Source organism: Harpegnathos saltator, unplaced genomic scaffold, assembly GCF_003227715.2.
Source record: "Harpegnathos saltator strain DR-91 unplaced genomic scaffold, Hsal_v8.6 scaffold587, whole genome shotgun sequence".
NCBI lineage: Eukaryota > Metazoa > Arthropoda > Insecta > Hymenoptera > Formicidae > Harpegnathos > Harpegnathos saltator.
Window position 1 is genome coordinate 899,031 of NW_020230412.1, and position 25,863 is coordinate 924,893.

At 33.5% G+C, this 25,863-nt stretch overlaps 1 protein-coding gene across 1 annotated transcript; it reads right to left on the reverse strand.

Annotated features, from left to right (window-relative positions):
• Positions 1-1,332: 1,332 nt before the first annotated feature.
• On the reverse strand, positions 1,333-25,603 carry trpl (transient receptor potential-like). The gene is made up of 17 exons (XM_011147504.3): positions 25,182-25,603; positions 22,079-22,307; positions 19,263-19,460; positions 18,525-18,714; positions 18,246-18,431; positions 14,234-14,424; positions 13,961-14,139; positions 12,066-12,350; positions 10,770-10,960; positions 10,069-10,151; positions 9,827-9,948; positions 7,946-8,133; positions 6,578-6,768; positions 6,075-6,274; positions 5,700-6,002; positions 4,238-4,376; positions 1,333-2,511 (listed from the first exon to the last, which is right to left on the reverse strand). Exons 1-17 carry the CDS (start codon positions 25,353-25,355, stop codon positions 1,988-1,990), a joined length of 3,573 nt encoding a protein of 1,190 aa, XP_011145806.1. The 5' UTR covers positions 25,356-25,603; the 3' UTR covers positions 1,333-1,987.
• Positions 25,604-25,863: the final 260 nt, after the last annotated feature.

The following is a 25,863-nucleotide window of genomic DNA, read 5'->3' on the forward strand; positions in this document are numbered from 1 at the left end:
AAATTATACCCAGAGTAAACATGTTTATATAAAGTGAAGAATTGGTGTAATGTTAAAGTGATAAGCTTGTAATCCAAAGCCCTTTAGGATGTCGGAATTCGGTCCCATCAGTACCAAGGTGTGAGTTTTCCAAATGTGATATGACATATCGATAAAGTAAACCAAGTTTCAAGTAAAACCAGCATAATAACAACTTTCAGAATCGTTTCTACTAGAAAAAGAGCAATAATTAGTTTTTAATTTTTGTACTGAGAAATCACCAAAATGTTAATAAAATTATTAGCACAACATTATTTATAACAACTTTACATTTGTAAATTTAACATTACCGAAACCTCCAAATCGGGGTCAAAGTTTGTTCATTATAATATTGCATACAACGTTAGATACGACATATTTGAAAACGTTACATATTACTGAATATCGTTATAATAACGTTGTATTAATGACTTTTTGCTTACTGGGAAGAATATATTGTTGTACAATAGTGGCCCGACTTTTGTTAATTTAAGTTAGTTAGATATAATGGTGATTTTGAAATTTCCAAAGGTCGGTAAGTTAATACATATACGTATAAGTACGTAGACCGAGCCCCGGGCTTCTCGGCATCGTTACAGTATTTCTTTACGTATAGACTTTAGTTTCAAGTCCACATCATAACATTGTAAATAATCATCATCTTATCGCATTATAAATACCATTCCTAATTTTAAGTTGTCAATAGACTCGGGCTTGCAGCCCACCAAAAATAAAGTTCAAAACATGTACAACTTTATGCCCATCACCTATCCAAGTGCGAGGCGCCGCTGATGAGGCGTCGTCGGCGCAGGGGCGCAGCCGGATTATCCAGATCTTGAGATAACATTACAGGCTCATGTTAGCAATAAGTTCCTTGCTACGTTTCGCTTTAGATTATATAATTTTACACAAAAAGAATACAACTTTCAATAAAGAAAGACGATAATCTAATAAACTGAAACTATGTTTCTCACGTTTCTCTATCCGGTAGAACAGAACCTGTGTGACAAGTTTCTTCAGGTCTCAATGACGTCTGATACGTGCAATATTAATACAAACATTTACAACATAAAAACAAATATTTCAATATCTCACACTTTGCAGCATTGTGTACTAAACTAGCTATAAACATCATCTTACATAATATTTGCAATGATAATGCTTTTTTTCAATTTAAGAGAGAGGTTGAGGATAATATATATTTATATTATTTAGATAAACAAAGAAAAAAAGAGAGAGAGAGAGAGAGAGAGAGAGAGAGAGAGAGAGAGAGAGAGGAAAAGATAAAGTAATGTGCCAGAACTTTATATGGATTATTGTCTATATAATTTTATTTAGATAACAACAAACACTGTATACCATTTTGCATACAATCTCGTAGCTGTTATAATAGTTACAAATGATAATCTCGCTCTTATTCAACTAAATGCGTCACGTAAATTTACACGGCCGACCCCGCAGCCGTTCTTCGCTTCGCTTCTTTACTTGGAGCAACGTATTATAGTATAAATAATATAAAGCGTATCTTATAAATAATATAAATAATATAAAAGCGTAACAAATTTGTCCTTTGTGATTAGGAACAAAAGGATATTCTAATATGCAATCGGTAGAATAATTGGGATAAATAAAATTAAAGCTAATGCGGTTAGAGATACAAGAGTTTTGTCCGATCTTATTTTCGGACCATTGTTCGGTGATATAACAGATAATTTAACAGACCGATTTGTCCTCGGTTGTTTAACATATTGCATTTGTCGCGGTGTATTAATGGCCTTATGTAACTGAGTTTTATAACAATCACGTGCAAAACGGGATTTTCCTCTTAATTTATACATACCTATACAGCACAGAATATTGCTGCAACGTTGCTACAACGTTGCTGCAACATTGCAACATTGTTTCAACGTTGCAGCAATGCCGTTGCAACTTCTGTGCAGTATGGGAATATTTATTTGCAACCTTGTGTCTAAAGCCACCCTCCTCTCGGCGATTTACCGTACGGCGATTTGGGCGTGATGTTAACGAACTTTTCGCGATCATCAGTCTTGTTATTCTCCGAGCTCGAGGCAACTGACAACGACGGAATAGTTGGAAGTTTAGGACTGTGTGAAACTTTCGGGCGCGCTCTGACTGAACTGCTGCCATCCTTCACACTGACCGGAGGTACACTTGCGCTAGTAGAACACTTGCTTTGACTCTCCGTGGACAAGCTGGAGGAAGTTTTTATAGCACTAGAAGTGCTACTTGTGGCAATGGAGTTCGTAACAGTAGAAGTAGTTTTCGCAGCGATAGTAGTAGCGGTGGACTTGGAAGCAGCAGTAGTGGCAGTACTAGTAGTAGATTTGGCGGTAGTAGAAGCTGTCGCAGTAGATATAACAGTAGAAGCAGTAGTAGTGGCAGATGTAGAAATAACCGAAGTAGAAGAGGTAATTGTGGAAGTAACGGCCGCAGTAGTCGAGAGAGTTGATACCCAAGAAGTTGACGGTTGCGCTGGAAGAACGATAAAGTCGTGTTATCCATGAAGTTAGATATCGAAAACGTAAAGAGTTGTAAATTTAAATAGTATTTTTAGTAGTACAAAATGCTTCGTAGAACAAATTTTTATAGAAACAAACCCCTCGATTAGCACAATTTAGAATATAATAGAAAATTCGACTTAATTTGAATTATATTAGTAGATAATAAGATTCGATTTCTCCTTCGAATTATTAACAAGATAATAATTAATTAATTAATTACTAATAATTACTAATAAGATCGAATTATTATGAATTTCATGAATACCGACTCTCTCTGATATTGAGATCGCAGTTTATCAAGTATAATGAGACTTTAAAGCTTTTCCTTTTTTTAAGCAAGATCATTATTTTTTAAGCAGAACTGTTTTTAAAGTAAAATTATTATTTTTTGAATAGAACCATTTTTATGTAAAATCATTATTTTTTTTAAATAGAACCATTTATACAAAACATTGAAAAATCAAAGTCAATTCAAATCGATTTTCTGAAATATTTTTGTAAACAGAAGTAAAAAACTTTTCTTTAATTTTGTAAAATTGCGGTTTCTTTGGCTCACTATTTTTGTTTTTTTCATATGTTGCATTAAATTAGAAAGTTTTAATACATTTTAATCATTTAATGTTAACAACATATTAGGAATTGAATCGTTATGTATTGTTATGTATTTTTAATCAGTTAAAATGGAACATGTATTTTATGTTATATTATTTCCAAGCGAATATGTTTATATTAATAGAATGCATATACGTAGCATAGGAGTTTCTAATTACATTGAAAGAACATTGCAAATTTCAATGTAATATTGCAGAGACATTATAGATATGCAATTGCAACGTTTTGCTAAAATGATCTCACAGCAATGTTAAAGTAATAAAAAATTAAATCTAAAATGCATTCAGATTTTAATAAATAAATATTGTCGGTATATGTAGGTATCATAGACAAAACGTGACTGTTGATTAAAAATGATACAGCCTCTATTTTATATATAGTCACTTTTTATATATGATGTATGTAAAGCCGCAATATTCATTCATTGAAATACTGAAATGTGCGCTGCTATATGATTATGTGTCTATGACAATATGTGAAATTACTATTTTTCATTGTAACGTTGAAGTAATGTTTCATTACGATGTTTCTGAAAGTACACATTTTAATATTGATGTTTATTGCAATATTTCTAAGAAACGACATTTCAACGTTGTCACAATCTTGCAACAACGTTGCAGAAATATTTTGCAACTTCCGTGTAATGTTATAATGTTATAGGTGTAACATATATGCAATATTCTTGTAAAATTTCCGTGTTGTATAGGTATACTTCGAAATGAAATTTCAAAATATTTTGAATAACTATAAGCACTAAATAATTCAGCAACTATAAGCACTGGAATTTTCTCGTGCTTATAGTGCTTATAGTGTTTAGCTTATTGAATATTTTGTATCATAAATATATATTTAAAAATATCTTATATATCTTGTAATAATGTATATTTATTTTTTAACTAGTCAATCTCTAGTTTCAAGAAAAATAGATAATTTAATTGCTATGCATATGAATGAATATGAATTAATTAAAAAATAAATTTTTACACGAAAAGATGAACTCAGACTACTCAAAAGTGAGAGAAGAAAATGATTCATATATTTGTAATACAACACGTTAGAATTTTGGAAAAAAATGGAATAATTACCAATCGATGATTGAGTGCTAGGAGCAGGTGCCTTTCGTTTAATCACCTTCGGTGGTGACGTACGAAGTGGTAATAACGGCGCTGTAGCTTTCGTAGTAGTAGTCTCGTCCTCAAAATCAATCGAGGATGTAGATTTCGCCTATGGATGAAAAGAAAATTAGAAGAATATAAAATATTAATAAACTATTCAGCCTTCCATCGATTACAATAAGTGGTTATCAGGAATCATCACAATAAAAAAATTTATTTATTTAATTGTAAAAGATATTTTTGCATTGAATGCTTACGATAATAAAATTTACGATGGAGATAACATAATGAAGATTTTTATGATATAAACAACAAAATATACAAACTTGGTTGGATAATTAATACATTAATTATCAGTAATGTACTTTGAGAGAGTACCGTACGTTTCTTTTGACTATAGTCACATAATGAGGCAATTACAAAAAGGAAAACCATTTATGTAATAAGCGTTATTACAACACATTGGTGTCAATAGATAACTTTATACAGGGTATCCCATTTTAAAGTTTCCACTAAAATATCTTTTTAGGGAAGCATTTAAAAAAAATGTTTCAGACAAAAGTTGCTTGGTTTGAAGGAGGACATAAGAAAATGATATCATTCTGTTTACAAATAGCGCCACTATCGAGATATTCACTGATCATCAATTTTCTTGAATGGAAATTCCAATTTTTATTATATCATATTTTTCTATCAATTAATTTGAACAACTTTTGTCTGTAAAATAATATTAGACTTTTTTGCTTTATTTAGTTTCAAGAATATATTGCTATAATAGTGTCCTAACTTTTGTTAACTTATCGACCTTTGGAAATTTCAAAATTATCAAATTAATAAAAATCAGAGCGTTATTATAACAATATATTCTTGATATCAAATAGAGTAAAAATTTCTAGTATCACTTTTTCTTTCGACAAATATTTAGCGACATATCGTAAGTTGAGTGTTAAAAAAGTTACCAAGTTTTCTTTAAATATCTCAAAGAATATTAGGCAAATAAAAAAATGTTTCAGAAAAAAGTTGTTCAAATTATTTGGTAGAAAAAGATAATATAATAGAAAATTGAGATTTCCATTTAAGAAAATTGATGATCAGTGAATATCTTTAAAGTGGCGCCATCTGTAAACAATATTTCATCTGTATGTCAGTATGAATACGTAAACAAAATGATATCGCTTATGTCCCCCTTCAAACCAAACAATTTTTGTTTGAAATATTTTTTTCTTAAATGCTTTCCTAAAAATATATGTTAGTGGAAACTTTAAAATGGGATACCCTTTCATCTTATATATATACCTATTTATTTATTTATTTATTTATATATGAATAAATAAATAAATTATTTTAATAAAATTAATCATTTTGTTTCTTTCAATATGTAATATATGTTATATAATAAATTTTCACTTAGATTTCTTAAAAGATTAGATACCTGAAGCTTGGGCACAGATCCCAAAATTTGGGAGATTGGGGGACCTTGATTCTTTGGGATTCCTCCTTCATCTGCGAAATCTGGTTTAACATCGTTCTCAGTCTCGACGATGTTGTGCAAAACATGTAGTATCGTGGCCGCCGTGGTTTCCGGTAATTGGACTGGCATAACAGGCGGCAAAGGGCTCTTTTGTGCCAAACGCTTTGCCTCTTCCATGGCTGTCTTCAGGCTCTGTTGACTTTGCAGCGACGCCTTAGTGTTGCTTTTGCCAATTTGAGAGCTCTTGACTGCATTCCTCACCACCTACCAAATACAAAACATTGTTGAAGTAATTTCATTCCTCCTTGTATCAAATGCAAAGTAGATATATCACACCTGACTCCAACGTTGTTCAGCTGAAGTCAGTACGGCTAATCTCGCGACTCTCTTCCATCTTTGGACGTTATCTTCATTCTCGGGCGGCTGGATAGCCAACTCTTCCTGGAGCTCGGAATCAGTAGGATTCACGGGGCCCGCCACTTGGAAGTCCTTCATCAGCCTCCTCTCCCAGATCTTCATCTTCTTACCGAGTATAGCTAGATAGTATCGAAGAAGCAGTTCATGAGTGAATTTAGATTTCGGAAGAGAACTTTATATCCCTACTCTTTAAGTCGAACTTGGCCAATTCACAGTCGGCTACATTATTTTTTGGCGTATTATTGGATAATTTTTACTAATCACAGATATAGCGATCCAATGGTTTCCCGTTGATGAAATCAGTGATATAAAATTCATCTGGCAGATTGAGAAAAATAACGTTACAATTTACGCATTGATTAGGCATGTTCTAAGCTTTGCTTTCTCGCATTCTTTACTAGCTAGTATTTAGAGGCGCTTACTTTTTTCTTTCATATCAACGTCGCCGATGTCCATGCCGTTTCTGTGCAAGATATCCAAAAGCTCGCATCTCCAAGACGACAAGTCAGACTTAACTTCGTGGATGTCGTCTTCATTAACTGGTTCCAGCTCGTGCTCGCTGTGCGCGTTCACAACGTAGCGCCATATAAGGGCTCTCATCACAGCTCCGTATCTGGTAATTAGTACAAGAAACACGGGAAAAACACAATGTAATTAAGTCTTTAGTACTACGTAATTCTTAATAAGTTAACTGTCTAGTGAGTTTTGTATATTAAGAGAAAAAAATTATTTTCATTAAAATTATACTCGCTTACAACGAAAACTATTTTTCTTCATGATCTTGATTTTTTATACTCTATATTTCTATATTTATTATATTTCATATTTTATATTTTTATGATTCTAACAAAGAAGTATCAACAAAAACGTATATGTATAGTTTATTATTACTAAGGTGATAGCAACATTTACTTCAAAAACGCTTTTCGTGACTATAATTATTCTACAATTTCTGAACATCGTTTGAAGAACATCTAATATCATACAAATTTTTCTTTTAAAACTCTTTTATGTCTTTCGTCGTTGGATTATATTCATTTAAGAAAAAAAACCGACTATTTTTTTAAAAGGCACTTATCTGTCAAACTCGCTATAAGTACCTACAAAAAAAATACAAGTCCCCCTTATTTCCATTTACATTTCAACACATTACAAACTCATTGAAACTGGAAGAGGACACTATTGTGGGATTTCCTTGTCAGTATGCGGCAATAAAAGTTTAATTACGACACATACTACAATAAAACATTGAGAGAAAAGTATTTGGTATTTGGGACTGTAATTACATAATGAAGTAATTATACTCAGGAAAGCCATTTCTTGTAGTGTATGTTACTATAGACTTAGTGCTTTTATTAGAATAACAAAGCGAAACTGATATTGAAAGTGATTATAATTTTAATAGTGTTAACATTTTGTTGATAATAACTTCATACGTACAGGATGCATCAACATATGCATGCATATTGATGTAATACCCTGTATATTACTACTATTATATTTCCTGCTGCATTGAAAAGAGATATAGTGAGTAAATAAAAATATATTCAAAAACGATTACAAAATGGGGAGATTAATCATCTTTTTACTATCAGTGCAAGTATAAAATGAAAGTAATTTGCGTAATTTGAATGTATAACATATGATTAGTTTCAACTATATCGTCACGTGTGATGTGATTTATTGGAGATTATTCCTATGATTTCTATAGCGCCATTGAAAAATAAGACGCTAGTCAACTGGTAATCTCCTTGGCAGTCAAATGTGTATATGTGTAAAAGATATCTCACTTGTATTCACGTGCCCTTCGGCGTACGCTGCTACGTACGCCGACAGGCTTTTTCCGCAAACCACACAGCCGGAAGAACAACTTTGGCGGCGGAAAGATGTTGAAGGGCGGTGGCAGGGTACCAGTTTCCTCGAAATAGCTCATCCACAACTTTGTTCGCGCGAATTTCCATTCGGTGTCGGAGTGTTCCTATCGTCCAAAAATATATGATTACATATAATTATATAAAAAAGTTATACAGAGTGACCATTAGAATTGTATGGAAAATAAACGGTTATATTTCTCCTCCTTGACTTTGGCGGCCATTTTACTCACTAAAGTCTGGTACCTAAAATTCGTTTAAGCCGTTGTACAAGCCATTAGACAGTTTACGAATATTACGATAAACATCGAAAAAAAGTGTCTCTTATTGAGTGCTTCTACAGTAGAGACAAAACCTATGGCAAAGCATATCGTGCATTTCGTAGTAAATATGGATCTAAAAATGTATCAAACAAAATTATACTCAGAAAGTATTATAAGTACAATAGAATTACGCCCTAACCTAAATAACTCTTACCGATAAACAACTTTTGCCGATAACAGTCCCTTCGAAAAAAATTTCAGGTAGATCCCTTTTACAGCAATCGCAGTCTATACGAAGATATTTTCGGAATGAAGAGGAACGGCAGTCGACACATTTGGATTTTCTTTTCCCCAAAACTTATAATTAATCTAACCCCAACCTTAGCCTATTCTAATTTATACATTATACTTTATCTGGAATTAATCTGGAATTTGATTTATTGTTAAATATTTTTTTGCTGAATTATTGATAATTTTAGTATTCTGGCATTACTTTAATATTATGGCACTCTGAATGATCATAGACATGATTTATCCGGTCCATCTCGAACCGTTATAACGGACGAAACAGTTGATAATGTCAAAGCATATTTCGAAGAAAATCCTTCGAAAAATACTTTGATTCGGAAAACTCTTTAGGTTACGAACTGTTTAGGTTACGAATTTGAACTCTTTGAAAAATTGTGAAAGACGTCATGAAGCTACATCCTTATAAAACCACTACACATCGATTATTGATAAAGAAAACGATGGAAAAACAAATTCAATTTTGCGAGATGATAACCGATATGTTTGAGAATGAAGAATTCAATGAAAAAGAGATTATTTTTGGATGAAGTTTATTTTCGGTTGAACAGTTACGTCAACAAGTAAAATTATCGGTTTTGGAAGAAAGAAAATCCGAATGTGTCGATTGGAATTTTTGAAGGGACTATTATCGGTGAAAGTTATAAAGAATTATTGGAAATTAAATTATTTCTATTAGAAATTAAATGTGTTATAACTTGTAACCAATATATTATTTAAACAATAAATATTAGAAGCAGTATATAATATCTTTCGATTTTGTAATACATATTCAAACATCTTTATCTTGGCAATCGTTTGGAATAGAATACATGTTTATATGAACTTCTTTGTTTACAATGGCCGATGCCATCACCTTGTATAATTATATTAAATTATATATGTCCATAAAGAAAAATATTTGGACGAATAAAGTTTCAATCAATTATAAACGTCGACACATTATGGATTATTACTGCACTTTTGCCCGAGTGGGTGCAACACTTCTTCAATCATCTATCTTAGCACGCGCTCACTCATCACATTTCTGTCTTTCTTAATAATTCGACAATTATTGCGAATATTGCGAAACGGTATAGGACTTTTATGTTTATCTTCATCCGCTTTATGTCTCCACGAATTCCTCGTATTGAGTTATGAGACATTCTGTACAAACTGTTTCTCGAAGCACATCGTCAGCACAATCATTGTCGACATCACTTGGTCAATATTGTTTGAGCTATGGTTTTACCTCAATAACGGCGTAGCTGTTGCTCATCATAGCTATCAATAGATTCAGCAACACGATCACGTTGATCACGGAATACGATCCGAACATTAGAAGGCCCCAAAATCGAGTGTATGACTTGATTCCTGAAGATAACATAAAAAATAAATGACAGTTAGTAATATTTAGGAATTCTTCATCGACAAACGACGAAGAATAAATATTGTTTTTATATTTGAACTAAATACATATTACAATCGTATTACCAGTGAGTTCGAAGGCCTCGATGCCCACCATGCCGAAACTGGCCCAGAAGAGACTCTGACACGATTCAAACAGGTTGCTGAATCTGAAGGAAATTCATAAGAAATTCGTTTTGAAAAATCTTTGTGAAGTATTTTGATTTTTATTCAGCTAATTGGAAGTTTTCTTATTATTATGGACTACAATTTTTCAATGTTTAATGTATTTTAATATTTTAAACAGTTGAATTTATGATCTTACTTAATTGTTTTTAATTTTACACAATTTCTAATAGCTAACGATTGAATCTGTTCTTATTTGTCCGCTTTATTATTTATTTAAGACGAAACAAGTACTAGCTTAATAACTATGAATTAAATTTGCTAATCTTTTAGAATCTTGAAATATAAAAAAATTAAAGTCGAAAGTGGAAGTATAAAGTCTTAAAGTTGTCAACTGAAGCTCAAGAAAAATTTCTTTAAAGAGGCAATTTTTATAAGTACGTATTTCCTCGATGAATGTATTATACGTCTTACCGAAACTGTGCTACCTTAATTAACAATTCATCTCTCAATATTACAGGATGGAAGGGATGCGGGCACAGCCTGTTATTTTTTTATGATTATTAGGTAACGGACATGTGTTTGCCGGAAATTCAGTCGAACAGGTGAGGGAAGCGGACGCGTCTGTCATCCGTGTCTGGCAATTCGATTATTCCATTCACCTTCTCCATCTTAAGCAGGCGTCACTGCCGGCATCCCACGACGGGTCCGACATTCCGCTATAACATTTCCGCCTCTCCAATTCCGCAAAATACCACAGTAGTTGATTCAAGCCACAGGCAAAGGCAAATAATACTAGGCTGTAGATGAAAAAGAACTTGACGATGTCGATCACCATTCTGCCCAGTGATATCTAAAGAACAGAAATCACGAGATATGATTTTTCTCGACAAAATGTTATTAAACTATTAAAAATATTGTTACGTGCTGCGTACTGAATCGCGCGGAGAAATCAATCACAATATTGTTATAAATAAGGCGTTTTGCTACTAATATTTACATAGGTATTTTCAACTCTCTTGCGTAACGAAATAAAATTCGTGGTCTCGATCGCCACTCGTCAGCCTTCTACGACAACTCTTTCAGCTGTTTTATTGACACTTATTGTTAAGGAACAATGTCAACCAGTTCTTTGTTGTCTTCCGACATAATCCTTTCAGCTCTGACTAAACCCTTTGCGGCATATATTTTTCTATTAATTGAATTTTTATGAAAATTGATGTGCGACTCTTTCAGCTATTTTATTGACTCGTTGTTAAGGAACAACATCAACCAACTCTTTTCTTGTCTTTCGACATAATCCTTTCAGTTTTAACTTGATATCGGATGCGCGGGTACGACAATATTTATATTAATTATATTGAAATAACAGATGATGTCCGATGTATGAATGTATTAATTTGATTTTTTCTCAGAACAAAGAAAAATTGAAATAAAAAATTGATTACACAGTGTGTTGGGTTTTTCAAACAGCGGATATTAAGGAAGTTGTAAGAAATTTCGTATAATTTATCGATTTCAGGAAATTTTGTATAATCTACGGCTAAAAATTATGTCTATAAATAGCAATCACGAAGTATGATTTTCTCCTAGACGAGATATTATTGCTGTTCAAAACATTTATATTAATGTTAATTGTATCAGGTATCCTCATCTACACGAGCATTAACGTAACATATCTCGAAATGAAAGATTACAATAGAGAACTATTGGATTTTTTAAAATAGCGAATAAACGAAATTTCAAATTTTGTATAACGATAAAAAGGATCGAGCAATCTAGCTTTCAGCACATTTCTAAGAGATTAATTATATTTAACTTTGAGTATATGTTAAAGAAGTTTAATTTTTCTAGCAGTACTTTTTTCATTTTTATGAATTTTCACGATTTCATCCCAAAACATATAAAAAGGAACGTGCTGCGCTGACTCTTTGCAGCTGACTGTACAAACACGATACCTGAAGAGGTCCCAGGTGCGGGTTGATGCTGAAGAGATGGACAAGCTTCAAAGCGCTGAAAACATTTGCGGCCGCGAAGAGACCTTCCGCGATCAGCTGCGGATCGAAATCGCCCCAGTTTTCTCTAGGTATTAGTGCGGCAGACGGATTCGATCGTATTTCGGAGCGTTGCTGAAGATAAGCTGCCAGTCGGAGAAGGCCGGTCGCTAAATATAGCATGTTTCTCGTAAAGTCGATGAAGTTCCACATATCCCGCAAGTAAGCTTTCAGACCGTCCACGTAAACCTTAAAATTCGCAAAACTGTCAACTACAGAGAAATTATAGGAAGAGCAAAGATATACGATGACATGTAAAAATATCTTTTTCTTGTTATTTTTTATTTTTTATTTTCTTATTATGAGCTAGATCAGTGTTCAACTTTGTACAAAGATAGATAAAGACGTTAGATCCATTGCATAACACACGTGTTATATGGAGATTACGACATATAATATTTAGTTTTAGAATTATGTGTAAAATATTGTGAGTGAATCGTGAGGTTAGGAAAATTTATTTTTTCTCTTGTAAAAGAAGACCCATCTAATTGAAGAATTGTGAAATCGTAGTTTTTTTTTGTTTTTAGTCCGAAAGATGTATGCCAAGACTAGATAACCGAGTTGAAATATATTGCTTCAAATGAAGATGAATATGTGAATTGTAAATTTGCTAGATTTGGCTTCCATAATGGAGCTGTCATTTTTATGATTTTGTCTTCAGTGTTTCAAATTAATATCAGATTACCTCTTTTTCTGAATAATAAAATAAGCTGAATTAATGTATATAGAACTAATGTGTATAGAATTAATGTGTATAGAATTAATGTGTATAGAACATTACAAAAGAAAACGACAAAAAAGACTTGAATTCAAAAACCAAAACGAACCTAATTTTGTTCACATCATGACAGTATTGAATATTAAATTGCAACAATGCAAAATCGCAGAATTGTTCAAAACAGAGAGAGAGAGAGAAAGAGAGAGAGAGAGAGAGAGAGAGAGAGAGAGAAAGAGAGAGAGAAAGAGAAAGAGACGATATGCAGAGTGTTAAAAAATTGTTCATGACTTACGGACTAAATAATATTTTTTATATTGAGTAAAATATTCAGTAAACATAGCTCGAAAAATCAGCCTATCCATAGTTATAGATGTTATAAATTTTCGATTTAGGTAACAAATTTAATGAACGAGTATTTTATCATATTATTAATTTGTTGTTATTTCAATATCTAGAAAAAGTGTTTTACACGTTGTCCATTCATTTCTATACACGGTTGACATCTTTGTTACAGAATTACGAACTCAAAAAAATTCATGGTTTTCTTCAAATTAGTTTAGCTGTATCTTGAATTCCCTTATGTAATTTTTGTACATTATTTATCATGAAAAATACAAGTTTTTATTCACGTTTATCCCTATAGAAAAAGAAATACCATAGATCCAATTCGAGAGGTCATATAGTTTATTCATTCCGTCCAATTCGCTTTTCGACGAATGTTTCATTGAAATGGTTTAATTTTTAATAGAACTCGCAATTCTGCAATACGAAAATGTTAGGTCTGTGTAAAAATGGACGGTAGACGTTTTTTCTTGTCACATCAAAATAATAATAAAATAATAATATGGTAAAAGATACTCTCGTCCGTTAAACTTGTGTCACCAAACCGATAAACAATTTTGAAAGGGAATTTTCCAACCTACGTTTACTAGGCAATTTTTGCTCAGTATAATACTATCTATAATCTATATGTATAATACTGTACTACAAGCGTTTTGAATCCTTTTTTTAACACCTTGTATATTCTCAGATTGTACCCGCATTAATTCTTCATTCGTATTATTATGCATTGCTTGCGTACCTCTCTTATTTCTTCCCATATGAATCCGGTGACGTATAGTACGACAATGCCTTCCAGAGGCGTAGGAGCTGCTCCTCTCTGTCGTGCCAAATAAGCTTCTAGGTTTCTCTTCATTTCCTGAGTGCCCAAGAGTCTAACGATCTCGACTTCCGCACGCTGCGACACTAGCATGAGCACGACTACAAATGACAGTAGTTGAATAATCATGTTGCTCTCTTTATTAGAAGATATGGATCATTATCGCCGATCTCGCGAAAGCAGAATTACACTCACATAAGAAGAACAAGTAGGACGACGCGTGAATGAGAAACTTCATGAAGGGTTTACGCATGAGCTGGCCGGTTTTCGACTCGGGCATCAGATAGTACATCATACAAAAAAAGGGAAACATAACTGCGGTCTTTACGAGGATAGTGACTCTCTGCGTGGTTGACATCCTTCGAAATCCGGGTACACCTTCGTACCTTTGAATTTAAATCAATTTAACAAACAGTTGAACAATATTTCTGAAAATTTTGCAGGATTAACGATTATGTGAGTAGCTCGATTAGTATAAAAGATGCTTCTATATTGATAAGTTTTGACATGCAGACAATTATCGATCTGAATGTTGAAGAAATGAGAAAATTTTATTAACTGTTTGAAAAGGTATAGATGTCATTTATCCATGGAAATTATTAGATGATAAATTTAGTTTTCGCCGCTCACGATAGATGGTTCCAGCTGCGAAAGTGGTAAGTTTTGACAGCTGAAGTTGATTATTTTTTGAAGGTTAGGCAATAAAATTTACTGCGCAAAGGTTAATTTTTGTGAAAGTAGAAATATTTTTTAATCAATTTAAAATGAATCGTGGTCAGTTTTTTCGATTATATTTTTCACTACTTTGATCTAAAGAAAATTGTAACTGAAAACTGTAGCTGAAGTGTATCAATTGACACTTATAATGAAACTTATGGTGAACAAGCTCCATCAGAAAGAACATGTAGAGAATGGTTTGAACGACTTAAACATGATGACTTCAATGTGAAGGACAAAGAATGTTCTGGACAGCTGAAAAAGTTTGTACGCCAAATTGCAAGTATTATTGATTGAGAATCCAACTCAAACATTCGAAGAATTATTAAAAGTGTTAAATGTTACAATGACTGTTTCTAAGCGTTTACGCACTATGGGAAAAATTCAAAAGAAAGGAAAATGGCTGCCACATGAGTTGTCTGAAAATGCTATCTTGAATTGTCTGTCTATCGCGACTTCCTTGCTTACTAGGCTAAAAAAAGCTTTTTGTGACACATTGTAACTGGCGATGAAAAGTGGAGTTATTTCAATAATCCCAAGAAAGAAAATCATAGCTGGATCCTAGCCAATCATTCACATCAACGCCCAAACGGAATATTCACGGCCATAATATATTGCTCTGTATTTGATGGGACCAAGAAGGCGTGCATTATTATGAGCTACTGCAATCGAACGAAACAGTCATAACTACCAACAATTGTACCAATTGAACGATAAATCGATGCGAGAAAGGCCATCAGCAGCTATTAATCGACGTAAAACGATTCTTTTGTATGACAACGCACAACCACATGTTGCAAGAACTATAAAAGAAACTTGGAACTTGAATGGAAAGATCTTCTCGTCCCCTTCCCCTCCCGCACATACACCCAGCCTATTCTCCAAACTTGACCCCATTGGATTACCATCCTTTCCGATCGATGCAGCACGTGCTTGCCGATACACACTTCTCCAATTACGAAGAAGTCCGAAAATAATATGAATTAATAAGGTGAATGAATGACTTGCTTCAAAAAACAGCTCGATCTATCGTCGCAGAATCCAATTTTTGGCAGAAAGATTGGAAAAAGTAATGGAAAACGATGGAAAATATTTTGATTAATGTACTCATTCATTTTCTTATTAAAATAAATGTATTTTGCAAACAAAAACGCGAAGATGGCGAAAATATGTAAAAAGTGGGGATTACTTTAAAGATTAGGTAACTATTCGTTTTTTTATAAATGAACATTAAAATTTTGTAAAAAATGAGAATTAAGTTGCGCGCCTAATATTAATATTATAATTTAAAGAATAAATAATCAGTTCTGGTCACCACTTTCGATAATTTATTTAGTTTTTAATGTATGTTGTAAAGGTGATGAAACCAATATTAAAAACATTTTACTTGGCAGCCGTTGTTTATTAAAAAGTTATCAACAAATATAGATACGTTATAATTTTTCGTTCTTTTGGCTAAAGAAAATTAAATAATCAGTATCTTATTTTAAAACGTTTTAGTCTCACATTTAGCTATTTCAACTTCAGGCGTTACTCAAAATTATAAATTTCACAACATATATCAAAATCAAGGACAATAATGAACCTTGTTTTGGACAAAAATTGTAGGATAATAATTTTATTTGTTATAATAGTAATCTATTATTTATTAAATAACCTTTTAATAAACAATGGCCGTCAATTAAAACATTTTGAATGTTACTCAGGATCATCACCTTCACAACATACATCAAGGTCAAGGTCATCAAAAATGATGATCATAAACTGAACATTCATCAGAATGAACTTTTAGATGAGAGCTACAATTGACTACACTTCGCGGCCTACGTTCTGCAGAAGCTACCTGACTTAAGCAAATTTAGCTTATAATCTTTAATTTTTCGATTGTAAATAAATATCGATATAAAAGCTCGAGAAAAAATAGTTATATATATAATTATATATGTCCACGCTGAAAAGAATATTATTGTTAAAATATATAAATGCAGTTAAAGTAATTGCTTATATATTTGTTTATGGCAGCCCATAAACGTATAATTGAAACAATCTCTTCTCTGCTTCATTTGAAGATATATATATGATATATATGCGAGTGTCTGGGATATTTTGGAAACGAAAAACTATGAAGATTAATCAGATCAAACTGAGAAAAGAAGTCACATATCATTTTGCAAAAATCGCAATAATTATTAAATTATTAATGATTGAAAATGATCATATCTAGAGATTCTTTTAATTGATAATTTGAAAATTTGCGTACTTATTTGCAAAATAGTAAAGGACTTTTTTGTTCAGAATGACTTAATTTACAATTATATGACGGTTATTGTGCCTAGCGACAGGTTCAAGATTCAGGGTTCAAAGTTCAATATACTCATCTATCGCTAGATAAATATGAGATAGACTGTAGGGTGTCCGGGATCTTTTGGAAATGAAAGTTGTGAATATTAATCAGATCGAACTGAGAAGCAAAATCAAGTACCATTGTGCAAAAATCGCAATAGCTATTAAGTTATTATTTATTGAAAATGACTATTGTATCTAGTAGAGATGTGCGAACTATTCGAATCCGAATCCCTATGATTCGAATCCGAATAATTCGAAAAGGAATCAAATACATTAGCGTTTGCGTGCATCACAAAACGGGCCATGTGGGCCTGTATGTTTGAACCCTTAAGTTGTAATTAACTTAACTTATAATTAATAACTTAATTATAAATTATTTTAAATATTTAAATATATATTTTACTTTAAAATGATATTACAATATCAATATTCCCTTTCATATTAAAATTTTCCATCATTATTTGCATGTTTAATAGTCATGTTAAATTTTTTAACGATTCGATTCGATTTCATTCAATTCGAATTCGAATTTAAAAAATGAGATTCGATTGGATTCGATTCGACATAAAAATTCTTGATTCGCACATCTCTAGTATCTAGCCATAGATATAATAAGTATATTGAAACTTTGAATCCTGAATCTTGAACCTGTCGCTAGGCACATCATATAATGAGCATAGCCGTCGTATAATTGTAGATTAAGATCATTTGGAACCAAAAAGTCCTTTATCATTTTGCAAATAAGTATGCAAATTTTCAAGTTATCAATTGAAATAACCTCTAAATGTGGTAATTTTCAATTATTAAAAACTTAAACGCAACTATTGCGATTTTTGCACAATGGTACACGACTTTTCTTCTTGGTTTGATCTGATTAATCCTTATAATTTTTGTTTCTAAAAGATCCCGGACACCCTGTATAATATACACTCATATGTATGTATGTGTATGTGTTAACGCAAAATGTTAATAAATAATAGAGTTTCCAAGAAATAGCACAGAAGTTTTCTATTGTAAAATAACATTTAATAAACATTTTACCGCGCTTTACCTCATAACGGACAACTTGTACTAGTTCTTGCAAGCTTTATTATTTAATAATTTATTATAAATAATTTTTGATGTTATAAGACGTTTAACCTACCAAATCGCTGCCAGAAGCTGTTGAACGTGAGAGTGCGAGACAAATCTCTTTTGCCTGTACTCTATAGCTTGTTCCAATCGAGCCAGCTGCTTGCTGAGTTCGATATTTTCCTCGTTGGGATCATAATTCAGAATGGTGTCCAGCTCTGTGGTGGTCCGTACGTGTTGTAATAGGTCCACAGCGAATCTGTTCGAGACGATCGTAGTTATCGATTAAAAACTGCGAAAATAACATTGACGACGAATTTCCGCGAAAGATATTTTTCTCACAGCGACTTACTTCTCCACTTGCCGCCGCAGCTTCAAGTACTCTGCTCTGCTCTCCGGTTCCGATATCGCTAATTCCCTGAGCTCCCAACTCAACTGGAAAGCCGTTATTAGGGGATCCGAAGAGCTCAGAGCTATTAAACTTGGACTAGCTAATGCTTTGTACTCGGATATTCTGGTGGACGACAGTCTCAATGGATCGCCTAAGAATAATGTTGATCTTTCATTATTTTCTCGATATTTTCTCAGCTAATTAAAAATATACAAAGCTTCGATAACATCGTAACACTTATGTATCAAGCGAAAATTCACTAGTTGTCTATACTAATCGTTCTTACTTGCATATGTATATACACAACTCTCTAAACTTCTCAAAGTGAAGTCTCAATTCGAACGAGTGCAAATTTATTTGGAATTACAAGAGTGAAATAATATTTAATGAAAATTTAAGATGAATTCTCAATCCATATGAATGAATGTTTCCGTAGATTAGAATAAATTTATTTCATATGGAGATAAACTAATAAATCAAATTTACTCTTTAATTTTTAATGAAAACATTCCTTGACTATTTGGTACAGAAGCATTTATTCTCTTACTTAATTTTTCAAATAACTCAACTGTCATTCAGCTATTTTATAAGTTTTGGCTAACTAAATATTAAGGTTTCATTACAGCTTAGCATATAACAACAACGATAAATGGTCCTTTCTTTGGAGGAAAATTAGATTCATCGTCATCGCTCTCTTACCGGTGGATGCCTGAAGACAGTCCTGGCAGCCGCACCTCACGTCGTGCGGCATCGGCAGGGTAGCTCCCCTGTCGAGCAGAAGCTTCAGAATCTCGTAATTGTTGCGTTGCGCCGCGAGCACCAAGGGTGTCATGTCCATCGAATACCTAGCCGATGCCGGGTCTACTTTCTGCCAGCTATGTATAATATCTTTCTCTGCTGCGGTTGAAAAAGTGTGACGAAATTAACCCTTTCAGGTACATATTATCCCTTGCATTAAAAATATTTAATAATATTTGATCTAGGGATTTTTCGAGTCGCTGAATGCAAATCTATGAACAAAAATTTTTAATTTTAAAAGTTTAAATAGAAACGATTGGATTTTTATATGTTTTGATGAAAAAATGTTAATAATAAGGAAAAAACATGGCCAAGTTATTTATATTAAAACACTAAAGAGTACTACACGGTGTACTGAAAAGAAACTTGCGTAGTAACTTTTATGAAAGGTTCGTGGGGATACATTAAAAGAACTGATGACTGACAATAAAATGACATTAAAAAAATTCTGATTATTTATTTATTTATAATATTTTCGCAAGTAACAATTAATTGTATACACTTTTGTTATACTTGCTACTGTTCTAGAGACTTTTAAAAACAGAAAATATTTTTTAAGGATATTTTTCCCACCATATTTTAAAAGGTTACAGTAGCTATTATGAAACAAAAAGAAATCCAAAGATTCTAAAAATATGACTTGAGTTGTGTCCTTCGTGTTTATTGTTTAATGCACTTTTAATAATAATATCTTTATTCAAACTTGGAATTTCAATTCCCGTCTCGTTAAATTGTTATTTATTTTATTCTTAAAGCAACTAAACGATTTAAAAAAACCCTGCATATAGAACAAATTACAAAAATCATTCGATTTTTTTCATTTTACAATAGCTATGTTAGTAAAATTGTTTTCATCATCGAGCGCTTCTATAACGGACAATGATGTTGAAAACAAATTTAAAATATCGTCAAACACAAATAAGGAATTTATTTTCAAATGGACAAAAAAATTTATTCGATTAAAATATCAATTTTTATCAGAAAATTCCGTAACTATCGTTTATTTTTAACCAACCGAAATGTATGTTCTTTTTTTATGCTATTGTTACGTCCTGCGGACTCCGTGTATTCTAAATTCTTTTTATAAATAAAGCGAATTAATTTTATATTACTCACTATACGTTCAAATGTTCATACTTAACGAACATGTTTCCGCGACTCTTCGAGCACGGTGGGACGAAAGAACACGTCACACACCGATTTCTCTTTTTTTTCTGTCTTTAATCGGCGAGTTTCTCTATTTCTGTCAGAAAGATTTGCTGAGTTATTTTAGCCAGAGGTTTTCCCTTCCAAATATCTTTTAATAACTTCCTCCTTCGGAGCAACAATTTCCTTTGAAGACGGACCGACCAGTCAATCTCTCATATTGTTACATGGCGCGACTAACCTTTGATCCTCAAGAACTCATGTCTTTTCCACGTCCCTTCATAAATTTTATTGCGCGCCAACTCTAATTAAACCTAACGAAACTTTGAAATCTTTTTATTGCCATATGTATCCCAACTCCTACAATATTTATCCTTGAGATATTGTGACGCACCCTCAAAACCCCACCTTCAAAAATCTTTGCAACAAAGTCCTATGACTATATTTGGATATAAACCTTAGATCCCTGACGCAACTTCCAAAACCCCACTCTTTCAAGCGGGCTGAGAATTTGAGAAAAACCAAAAGGTTACTTCACTTCTCGACAGTCTCGCGATGATCGAGGATCGAAATCTCCACTCATCTCGCGACTTTTCAACTTTTAATTTTCTGTTCATACTCGCGATTCAAAACTAGCGCAGTTAAGTGCTCGAAACTCAGCCCCGCCGGCACCAGGGTAAAAGGCCAACCTCCTACATAAAACACAGATTGGAACAATTCTCTTATTCAAGGCTTGTCACTCCTTTTCTATTAAGGCGACCTTCATCTTCAGCAAACAATAAGTTATTCACATATTGTTTTTCTCTCCTAAATCGAACTCCCTCATTTGAATCTTTTTCATTTTTATCTCGAAATTCGTTGCAGTGGGCTATCGTGTCAACTCCTACGTGACTATCAACCGAGTCCTCAACTCACCAGATCGTTCTTATTCTTCCTCACCGAATTAGATATTATTCGTTTTCCTTCCCTTTTTTCTCCCTTCAAGATATTTGCGCGCAACCATTACATAATATACACGCTACTGTCCGTCGTTGCAATGTATAATTTTATATTAACTACGCGAAATTATTGTACAAAACCTCGTGCCGACAATATTTGTTAAAGCTATTTTAAATTTGCTCTTAGATCTACCTTAATAAAATGTGCCGTCAATTTTTTATAATTTATATTAATTTTATTTTATAATTTAAATCCCACTTTTCCAATTCATACCCCGATTCCAACTATCAACTCGCGGTCCAATCCCAGGTAAAGAGATTTAGTTCTTTGATCTGAAAGTGGACCACCCGCCGTACGTCGCGATCGGAGTAAACGGACCCCTCTGGTTCCTAACCTATATCGCGCATACGCAAGTACGTGCGAGACTCGCAAGCGCGAGAGCACATTGCGTTCCTCCTCCAGGACGTAACACTATATAAAATTACTTAAATTTTTATTCAATATTCTTTAACCCAATTAGATTTTTATTTAGTATCTATTAAATATCTTTTAGTTCTTAATATTAAATATTTTTCAGTACTTAATGCGTTTCTCCTCGTATTATCGCTTCAAGGTCATCGATTTTGACTCACAATTTTGTTCAGTCAGTTGGCTCGCCGTGAGAAGTTCTTCATGTTCCAACAGTAACTCGACCGCCTCCACGAATTCCTGATCAATGGCGTGGAGCAGGGCGTCCTTGGTCTCGACTCCCATCACAACCAGTAACTCGACCATTTCTAAATTCTCCGCTTCTATCGCCAAAGTCAAAGCACCACGACCCAGACTGTCCACGCAATTCACGTCCAACGATTTTCCCTGAAACTATTAGACTCCATCACTAGCAACGATTGTCGCACCCAATCTTGCAAAATTGCTTAAGTTTCATTCATGTGTCGTTTCAAAAATTTCATCCTAGATATGTATCTATATTTAAATGTTAATTTAAATTCAATTCGAAGAAAAAACATTCCAACATAAGTTCGCTTAATTCCAGCAGATAAAAACGACTGTCATTAAGCCGGCTATAGACGATATGGCAAACATTGATGCAACATTGATCACAAATATAAACCCAATGTCAGGTTAATACAAGAATCTTAATACAAGAAGGGTTATTACAAAAATCCATAGAGCAAAAAAAGAATAAAATAACGTGAGATTCATACTAGCGCTAATATAGTCCTCTCCCCTTCTCGAGTATTTCTATTAGAATAACTGAATGTATCTGCTCGGCATTAACACATTTTTTTTCAATGAAATCGTATGTTGTTCTTTACATAAATACATTTTTCTTATCAATCTGTGTATTAAAATATTAAGATAATTATGAATAAAAAAATAACTTATGAATAAAAGAAAAAAAAGATAATTACAAATAAAAAAAGAACAAAGCAAGAAAGCTACAGAAAGCATTAAGATTTTCTGCGGAAAGTGAATATTCTTCCGGGCACTTCATATTTCCTTTTGATATGATACAAACATTAAGTGTTATATATTCAAAGCATTTACTTTTGGCTGACTTTATCTTTTCCCCCTTCTTAGTCCTTAATACTTTTATATATAAAATGACTTTTTAAAAATAAATAAGGAAAACTGATAAAATAATTAACTGAATACTCACAGGTATTCGGATATCCAGAATCAAACATTGTTTTCAACAGATATCATATCTGTTTCTTTATATAAATATATCCTCTTTATTAGATTATATATAAAATATATAAATAAGACAACGAAAAAATTGATCAGATATTTCATATTTTATTTAGACATATCTTATAATATAAAAATTAAACGTTTTGCAAAGTATCTATTTGTAACTCGATTTTCAGGTCATTTCTCTCCCTGAAGAGATAAGCTGAAATGTTCACAGAGGAGAGTCAAAAATACATTTAAAATAGACGCGGTATCAACCCGGAAAACAGGCCAAATAAGTATCTATTTTAATTGGCTTTACACCTTGATGCTTTTATATTAGATCTAGTAGTTAATTCTTTCCGATTTTCGACAATTTTCAATCTTTATTTAAAAATCAATAGAACAAGATTAATAAATGAAATATCCTCCGTTGTTATCGATGACCTTACGCCATTTATTGGGCAGTTGCCGAATCCCATTATGATAGAAACTTGATAGCTTTGAGGCTATAAAGTCATCGATAAAATTTTGTGTGTCGTCAACTGTCAAAAAATGTGTATCAGACACTGCGTGTTGCATCGACCGCAACAAGTGAAAATCTGATGGAGTCAAGTCTGGAGAATACGCCGCGTATGGGAGAACTTCCCAGCCCAAATATAAGATGGTTTCCTTTGTGATTTCTGTTGTATATGGTAACACTGTCATGCAGCAAAATAACTTTATGGCTACCTTGTCTAGTAAATGACCTTCTTTCTCGATTATGTCGCTCAAACGTAGCAATTGCTCTTATTAAATCTCTGCTTTAATGGTTTTACCCGGTTCCAAGAGCTCAGTACACTCTTTTGATCCTACCATATACAGAGAAGAACTTTTTTCCGAAACGTTTGGGTTTTACTGTCGATGTTGTCAGTTGATCAGGATCTATACATGATTTTTTGCGTTTAAAATTTTCACACATAATCCTTTTTTCATCACCAGCTACGATTTTGTGCAAAAAATCTTTTTTGTTATCTGGCGAACAAAGTAATGCATGTGGTCAATAGAGAATTTTTGTTGTCAATGATTAGCTCGTATAGAATCCACTTTCCTTCTTTCTGTATCTTTCCTATGCGATGTAAACGATTGCAAATAGTTTTCTGGCTTATTCCCAGCTTTCTCGCAAGTTCTTGTTATGTTTATTTCATATTTTCATCCAGCAGATTTTGCAACTCCTCGTCTTCAAATTTTTTTGGCTGACCGGGGCGTGGTTAGTTGTGAAGATCAGAATCACTACTTCGAAAACGTTCAAACCAATTTTGGCACGTGTGATCGGTCACAGCATTTTTACTATAAGCCGCGTAAATCAATTTGGCTGCTTCAGAAGTTTTTTGTATTTTTAATGAAATGTGTATCGAATATGCTTTTTGTTGTTAACATCGTGAACATTATTGATTATTTGAGGTTATGTGTATCCAACACCAAACCATATGTCATTTCGAAAAGTTCGAAATGCCAATATTTTAAAATGTCTCCCGCGAAAAAGCGGGAGAATATCTCAATTTCGAATTTTGCTCCAAGCTACGTAAATTTCATTGGAAAGAATTAACCACCAGACTTAATATACAGGTTAATTGTAAAAATAAGCGATATGAAATAATAAGAAGAACATATATAACTGAAGATACTCGAGTACTGTACTTAAATATATTCAAAATTATTCAAATATGCAATAATCCGAGAAATACCCAAACAACTCCACATCGGTATCTTGTTTCGATATTTTGTTTCGGTCTGGGCTGATACTGATAGCTGAGATACTTGGTATTCGGAATTGACACCACAAATTGTTCCAGAGATATGACCAACATCACATTATCCAATTCTGAAATACACTGCTATTATGGGGTTGGCCTTGGGCCAACAAACTTGCGGTGTTTCAAAGGAGTCACAGTATCCTTGCCCCCGTCGACAAGTCGTATCCCTCCCTACCATGCCCCAAGTTCTATAAACTCCACTTTGTGCAGCGACGTTTAACTTCCGCGGCGTTTAACCTTCTCTGGGGTTGGAACTCGTATTTACCTTGCCCTTACTCGCAAGCTGCAGCAGCCTCTTCACATTGGGCAGGTCACCCCTTTCCACGGCCAACAGGTACTTTTTCTCTTCGAGATTGAGCGGCCGAGGAAGATTAAGTATGTAGCTGTCCGTGCCGTGTTCTGAGGTCTCCACGTCCCTTTCGCTCTTTTCGTCGCCCATCCTGACGTGTCACCTTCCGTCTTGATCACGACTGTCTTCAACTTTACCAAAGCCGCTTACGCAAAGCGAGAAGGACCGTTGGGATCATTTCCTCAGCGGTCCAAAGTGTCGACAAAGCACCGACAGCGCGAACAATCAGCGAAGGGAGCCACCGGAAGTCTTGGCGGAGTAGTCCCGGAGTCCGTGGCGAAGCGAGAAGCGGCAGGCAAGATCTTGGCGCGAACGACGTGAAGCTCGCAAGAGAAATGTTGTTTTGCCCTCGTGCGAGTGGAACGTCACGGTAATTATATAGGGGATGATGAAAATCGAATTACGCGTATTAACCCAGACCCTGTTTGTCCAATAGCTCGCGGATGTGGACGTGGTGCGTCGCCGCTGCCGCCGCCGTTATCTGTCTGTACGGCCGCATGGTCGACTAATATGCTTACCGATATCTTGTTAGCCGTCTAACGGATTGCACTTGGAATAAGAGCACGGCCGAGTTGGCCGAAACGAGAGAATGCTAACA

Coding starts and splice junctions, on each gene's coding strand:
- trpl (XM_011147504.3), bottom strand. CDS start 25,355: ATGGGCGACGAAAAGAGCGAAAGGGACGTGGAGACCTCAGAACACGGC. Junction 22,308..25,181: donor AGCTTGCGAGTAAGGGCAAG/GTAAATACGAGT, acceptor GGAGTCTAATAG/TTTCAGGGAAAATCGTTGGA. Junction 18,715..19,262: donor CTGTCTTCAGGCATCCACCG/GTAAGAGAGCGA, acceptor CATTATTCTTAG/GCGATCCATTGAGACTGTCG.